The 7,588-nt window shown below is 40.8% G+C and overlaps 1 protein-coding gene across 6 annotated transcripts in view; it reads left to right on the top strand.

The window, feature by feature from the left end:
• The first annotated feature begins 2,074 nt into the window (after nt 1–2,074).
• Nucleotides 2,075–7,588, top strand: part of ssbp2b (single stranded DNA binding protein 2b) — a 441,186-nt gene continuing 435,672 nt past the window's right edge. For 4 of the 6 annotated variants that reach the window (XM_078214850.1, XM_078214849.1, XM_078214848.1 and 1 more), the window contains exon 1: nt 2,075–2,186. In XM_078214850.1, coding sequence (XP_078070976.1) covers nt 2,131–2,186 — 56 coding nt within the window. In that variant the 5' untranslated portion in view covers nt 2,075–2,130. The remainder of the gene's footprint in view (nt 2,187–7,588) is intronic. The other 2 variants (XM_078214852.1, XM_078214851.1) reach the window with 2 other exon arrangements.

Here is a 7,588-nt window from a genome sequence, read left to right as displayed (position 1 = left end):
CTTGACAAGCCTGTTTCCACTTGGGCTTTTATTAGACACTATCACTAATCCCAGATCAGTAATATAGCAGAAGAAAGGAAAAACTGCAAAATATTTCTGTCTCCTTTTGCGCTTAACCAATAAGCAACTATAGAATTGCAATGGAAGGAACATTTCTGACGCATCAAAATGGGGGAGTTGATGGCATAGTGATATTGCCATTAGACTAGTAATGCAGAGGACCAAGGTAAAGCTCTGGGGACCTGTGTTTGAATCCCATTGTACAGATGGTGAAATTTGAATTCAATGTAAAACAAATCTGGTATTAGAAGTGTAATGATGACCATGATTGTCAATTGTTGTAAATATCCATCTGGTTCACTAATGTCCTTTAGGAAAGGACACGGTGGCACAGTGGTTAGCACTGCTGCCTCGCAGCGTCAGGAACCCGGGTTCGATTTCCAGCTTGTGTCACTGTCTGTGCGGAGTCTGCACGTTTTCCCTGTGTCTGCGTGGGTTTCCTCCGGGTGCTCTGGTTTCCTCCTACAGTCCAAAAGACGTGCTATTTAGGTTTCATTGGCCATGCTAAATTCTCCCTCAGTGTACCTGAACAGGTGCCAGAGTGTGGTGACTAGGGGATTTTCACAGTAACTTCATTGCAGTGTTAATGTAAGGCTACTTGTGACACTAATAAATAAACTTAAAAAAAACTGAAAGGAAATCTGCCACCCTTACCTGGTCTGTCCTGCATGTGACTCCAGACTCACAGTTATGTGGTTGACTCTGAAATGGCCGAACAAGCCACTCAGCTTGAAGGCAATTGGGGATGGGCAAACAATGCTGGCCCAGACAGTGATGCCTCTATCCCATGAATGAATTAGAAAACGGGTGTATGTGAATCTGTAACAAAAGGTGTAAAGCTGTAAAATAAAGTTAAAAAGAAGCACATTTGTAACATTTTTTTGATGATTTTCTCTCTCCTGATTATCGCAATGAAGCTCATGATCCTCAGGGTTGTTTAAACTCTATTAGGTGAATTCAGTATGCTTTAAATTGGGCTACTAAATGAAATATAGACAAACAAATCTGGCATATTTGAGCCAACGCCTCTCCAAAGATTACTTACTCTGCAACATTTGTGAATCTTGTGCACATTTTTGAGCAATGATCCACAAAAACGTTTAGAAATCGGATTCAAATTTGAACAATAACACCAGCTCTTTAGATGCATGTACTTTCTTTTTGCCTCCCTCGACTTATGGAACCCCTGAAACTGCGAAGTGGTCTTTTAGGCCAGCCAGTAGTGTTTACCAAACTGCATCGTCAGTATCAGTGAAAAATGACATTTGTTTTGGGTGACAGAGACTGAAAATTGTGCTTAACTCGAGCTAACCTTCCTGACCTGTGCCTGCAATCGTTAAATAAAAGCGATAAAGGGTGGCACAGTGGCATTATGGTTAGCACTGGTGCCTCACAGTGTTAGGGACCCGGGTTCGATTCCCGGCTTGGGTCACTGTCTGTGCGGAGTCTGCATGTTCTACCCGTGTCTGCGTGGGTTTCCTCTGAGTGCCCTGGTTAGGGTGCATCGGCCATGCTAAATTCTCCCTCAGTGGACCCAAACAGGCGCTGGAGTGTGGCGACTCAGGGATTTTTAAAAATAATTTCGCTGCAGTGTTAATGTAAGCCTACTTGTGACACTAATAAATAAACTTAAACATAACATTGAAATATAATCATGGTCACAATTTTTTTTGTTGTTGTTGAACTTGTTTTGTGGACACACAGTGGAATAACTCACGGTATCGGTAGTTGCTGTTGTCTTTTTATATGATGGTTTTGTTTGGCTGCTTCACAATCCAGTCCAGGTTTTGTGCCGCACCTTTGCCGGGGAGTTGGGGCCTTTCACCAGAACAGCCGGGCCGTTTTTTTTCGAAAAAAATCCGAACTCCAACGGTTTCAAACTCCCCCAACGAGGAGCAGCCGCTCGCGCTGCCAATCGGGCCCGTCCATCAGACGGTTGCCATGGCGAGGGGGCGGCCTCGGGCCCGGCGCCCGCCAATGGCGGCGGGCCGTGGTTTCGTCGCCATGGTGACGGGGTTGTTCCCGGGACCTGATGGCTTGACAGGTGCGTGACAATCCAGCTCTTCAAGCATGTACGCCAAAGGCAAGAGTAACACTGTACCTTCTGACAGCCAAGCCAGGGAAAAGTAAGTTTACCTCAGCTTTTACGGGCAAACCGAGCCCGGATTCAACTCCGGCGGGTCCGGAATGGTATAGTGAGATGTCAAACTCGGGACTGTGGGGTGTGTGTGAAAACATTCAAGTTTAATCCTGACTCCCTCAGTTAGACTCCAGGACAAGAAGTAGCTGCTGTTCTCTTGGTATTGGAACATTGGGTGCTGCTTTGTGTGGGTGGGTGGATGGGTGGCTCATGGAAATGCTGGGTGGGGGGGAAGGAAAAAAAAGTAAGACACGCTGGTGGAGAAAGCTGTCCTATAAGTTGTACCGATTTCATTTTGAGGGGTTTTTTGTAGCTGGTGGTGCTCTTGTCACTTTTTGTGCAGTGGGGTTATTTACACTTTTCTGCAAGTCGTATAGAGGAGGGAGAGCCACAGAACTGTTTGAGGTGCAAGGGGTGAACTTAGCCCCAGAGTGATCAAAAGCTGGAAGAAGGGGTAGGGGGTTGGGGGGGGGGGGGGAAGCAGAATAGAGTTCCACAAAAGGTTTGAGGGCGTTAAGCAATAAATGCTTTATTTCACGTTGTAATTGCATCTTGCGCTGAAAAGCCACGTTAGTTACAGTTCTGGAAGTTCACATGTCGTTGTGCTGTGGATGGAAAACACAGACGGATGACTTGAGCGATGATAGTGATGTTATTGTGGAGGGAAAGTTTGTAAACTGTATTAGTTGAAATAAATATTTTCTTTCCATATTATCATTATGCTTGGAGTTAAGACACAACTAGCTGTTACTGCTCCCTACTAGGGCGCCCTATACAAGATGCTGTTCAGTGAACTGGAAAAGTCATGTTGGTAATGCGGCGAGTAATAAAACAAACACATCCAAGTAACACATTTTGTTTTACCTCGTCTCGCTTATTTAACATTGATGAATCTAGATTTATTCCCGCGAAGACAAAGCCATCCAGTGTCTTGAAGTTCTTGGAATCGGGGTTTTCCTTCGTTATAATCATATGTTTCAGAATTTTATAAATGTGTTTTTATTTGTTGGCAAACAATACTAGCATTCTGAGCGAGTGAGCAGCCAAGTCTTTAAGTTGCATTGAACTGAGGCGCTCCTGGTGCCATGTTACACCACGCTGCTTTAGGGGAGCCATGGAAGAAGAAAACAAGTGAATGTAATCTGCCATCTGTAACTTTTTAATTAAAATAAATAATAGTCATTTACTTTGAATTACTCATTCAAATTGCATTTAGCTGTATATCGGCATTGGTTTGAAGCAAGAACAGAACTGTAATGTTATTGTTTTCTACTTGTGTAGTAAGTGCAAAGCGATCCAATGAAACGAGTCTTAAAATAGCGGTGCTTGTAATTAAGAACAATACAACTTTGCAAAAAGTGCTAATGTCATTTATTACACGCTTATTTGAGAGGATTGTTGCATTTCCTTGCAAGGTAGGCAGAAGTTCTATTTTGTGGTTTACTTATCCACTGAAGTGTGACGTGTTTAAAGTTGTAGTAGTCGTGCCGCTTGTAAGAAGCATGTTGAAGTCTAACCCCAATTTTGGCTTGCAGTGCTAAGACAGTACACTGAGGACTGTCTGTAATCTTCAGTATTTTGTTTGCTCAAATTGAAAACGTACCAGAGAGAAACAAAAACAATCTAGTAAGTTTAAAAAAAACTGGTAATGTCAGTAAATGCAAAACTACAAAGATTGCACCCAAGTTCCTAAAGTGCTGCTTTCCAAATAAAGGTTTACATCAACTGTTCGATGAATTGTTATGCGGTGTAGTTCCAGTGTTTGTTTACTCTAAGTTAATTGTAAAACTAAAGTGTGTCTTGTAAATTAAAGTGTTTTTGTAAAGTTTGTTTTTATTTATTAACGTGTAGCTTTTTGATACTGACATTTATATGAGCCTCAAAAATATTTTTAAAAATTTATTGAATATTTACATTTTTTGATCTACAATGGAAACCTACAATATACATGAGATGGTGGGTTTTCGAATGAGATGATCATATCTCATTCACAAGTAGTTGTCAACTTACTAGCTATCTCACTTGTATGAGAAAAAACTCATACACACCTTTGTTAACTATTATTCTCATTGTGCAGTTTGATGTTTAGCTGAATTATGCACTGTGTAAGTGGCTAAAATGTTACTTTAACATACTTTTTAAATAGCAGAAATTGAAAAGAAACATAAATTCAAGGTGGTAACAAAACACAATCCTTAACTTAAAAATCATTTGATGTTTGGAAGCATTAACGTTTTTACATTTGTAAACCAAGATAATGTTTACCTTTGGCCTGCAAGGTTGGCTGTCAGTCATGGAGATGATGATGCATTTATGACAACAATATGCTGATTTTTAGAGTGGTGACATCATGGAACAGATAACCTCGTCCTAGTCTAGTAATGAGAGCACCACCAGTTGACTAAGCAATTACTCTGTCATGGAACCTAAACTTAAAAAATCTACAACACTCAGTATCTTTTAATGTGCTTATAGGCAGTAGCTATACAAGATAACTCATTGATATTACGTAGCAGGGATGAGCAACTCAAGTTGTAGTTCCATTTTTTTGTGTACAAACATAACCTAAAGGAAAGTACCCATGAAAACACATTCTGCAAATTTAGTGTGCATGAATCAGTATTAACAAAATAAGAAAAATAGAGGATGGTTCTTTAGGAATACAGTTTTACAGGTTAAATTATGTAGAGGCCGTTATCTGTACACCAAAATAAAAGACACCCCTGAAGTTAATAGAGATTTCCAATATTGAACTGACGTATAATCCCCAAATTCCAAAATGGTAGACATTGGTACATGAAGGATTCTCAATTATCACTTTAATCACAGGTACTGATTGGAGAAAGCCTGGGTGCAGATATTTTCTGTGGATTTCTTGACAATGGTAGCATGTAGTGGTATCGAACTAGAATTGCTGCTGGTAGATATGCGTTTATGTTCAGTTCTGGTCAGTTGAATCTGTCCTCTGACCTAAAAGGTTAGGAGCCCTGTGGCACAGTAACATGACATTGGACTGGACAGGAATTTAGTTACACAATTATTAATAATTGACTGGTATTTTACACTCTGCGCATTGGAATGGTAGTTCTGAAGAAGCATTTATTAGTAGTACTTGAGTAGATTGAGATTGTGAAGCAGTATATGAATCGTACCTGTTAGTGTTTGCAATGGTTCTGCTCCAGCGACATTACTTGGGAACTCTGTGCAAAAGGTTCAAAATCACTTTTGGTCATGTTGATGGACAAACGCTTAACATGACGATCTGACATTCTTGTGTCCAATATTTTAACAGCAGTAATAGCCTATTTAAAATAGCTGGCAGAGGAGTTTCATGCAAATAAATGAGAGTTTTATCTGCTAATTACCAGCAGAGTTCTGGACTAAAGAATCTTCTCTGCACTTCTATAACCATCCATATGAAGCAATAATAAACAGATTGCTGTGAAATATAAGTAAAAGTAAAACTGTTCTTCTTTAAACTCCTGTATTGTTTGCCCATTGAAGGGAATGAAGTTTTCCATTTAACTGTGTAATGTGATTTGGCTTGTAATCTTAGCATGGGAAATGAATGGGAAGTGGTTTTGTAAAATAAACATTATGGATCAACTGGAAGTGCTTGTGGCATCTGTAATGTATGCACAGCACCTGTATTTTTTAAAACGTTGGTATAGTTACTGTTACCTAAACCCTCTGGACACAAAATTAAAACCTGTAACTTGCTAACTGCGATGGCCAATTGCCCTCCTGGGAATATACTCTGTGCCATCATCGTCTTCTGCCATGGCTGGCGCAGTGCACCATTTTGAGGAGGGTGCTCATGTGGGTGTACCCTGTATGCTCTGAAACTTCTGAACTCATCCTGTCATGACATCATATAGTCATACTGCCTGGTGAGAAGCCCAGATGCCATGTTTGGACCACGGGGGTCCATTTGACAAAAGTGTGTGCTACTCACTAAACTACAAGCGTTCAGCTGGGAGGGACCCAACACAGCATTATCTAAATAGCCAGGCACCCGACTTGTAGGTAAGTTGATTTTGAAGAACTTCTGCTTTCGCACAATGTCTGAAAGTATTTTGGAGTGTTTTGGAGGAGTTGTGGTGAGTTCCAGAATTTAACAGAGGGAAGGCTGAGGAAAAGGAGGCCTGTTCACACCAAAATGATAACTGATTTAGGGGCAGCAGTTTGATAGAGAGATGGAGCAGAGACTGTGCAGAGGACAACTTCTGTACCGTGTCCTTAGCTACTTTGCAGCAGGACTCCTCAGTGCTCATGACAATGACAGGAAGCTGTCTCAGAGGCCAGCAATGCACTTGGTGTGCATCCCCAACCCCATTCTCTTATACGCTCTCCCTTCAAAGTCCTCATCTGAATCACCAGCCTTCGAACTCGTCTGCAATCTTGCCCTCTTGAGCTGGTTCATGATCCATCCACTATCCCTGGCCTGGTTGTAACCCATGCATCCCTGGTGACACACTGTACAATCTGCAAAGATTAGTGAGAGGCCAGAGGATTGGACAGATTTCAAGAACCTGCAAAGAAAGATAATAAAAGAGGCAGAAAGAGAGTATGAGAGAAAGCTAACTTGTAATATATAAACAGATGGTAGGAGTTCGACAAGTATTTAAATAGGAAAAGAGTACTAAAGATAGTGTTGGTCCTCTAGTGAGTGAGTCTGGGGAATTGGTAATGGAAAACAAAGAAATGGTGGAAACAAAAACGGAAAATTCTGAAAAATCTCAGCAGGTCTGACAGCATCTGTGGAGAGATAATAAAGCTAATGTTCCGAGTCTGGATGACCCTTCGTCAGAGCTGTGAATGATGGTGGAAATGGTGGAGGTCTTGGATAAGTATTGTGTGTTCTTCTTCACAATAGAAGACTTAGAAAACATCCCAAGGTACTTGATAATCAAGAAGTGATAGGGAGGGATGAACCTAAAACCATCACCAGAGAAAAAATGCTAGGAAGACTGTTAGATCTGAAGTCCCAAATGATTTGCATCCTAGGATCTTAAAAGAAGTGGTGACACAGATAGCAAATGCATTGGTTATCATGTGCCAAAATTCCTTTGATTCCGGAATGGTCCCAACAGATTGAAAAATATCAAATGTAACATATGCAAGAAAGAAGGAGGCAGAAAGTAGGAAACTATAGACCGGGCAGTCTAACATTTGTCATAGGGAAAGTGTTGGAATCCATTATTAAAGAGATAATAGCACGATACTTAGAAAATCACAGTGTGATCAAATGGAGCTAACATGGCTTTATGAAAGGGAAGTTATGTGTACTTAATGATCAAAGTAACATTCAAGGTGAATAGAGGGGAACTGGTAAATGTGGTGTACTTAGATTTCCAAAAGGCATTTGATATGATACCACATCAAAGG

This window comes from Mustelus asterias, chromosome 6 (genome assembly GCF_964213995.1).
Source record: "Mustelus asterias chromosome 6, sMusAst1.hap1.1, whole genome shotgun sequence".
NCBI lineage: Eukaryota > Metazoa > Chordata > Chondrichthyes > Carcharhiniformes > Triakidae > Mustelus > Mustelus asterias.
This window is presented reverse-complemented; position numbering and strand designations above follow the sequence as displayed.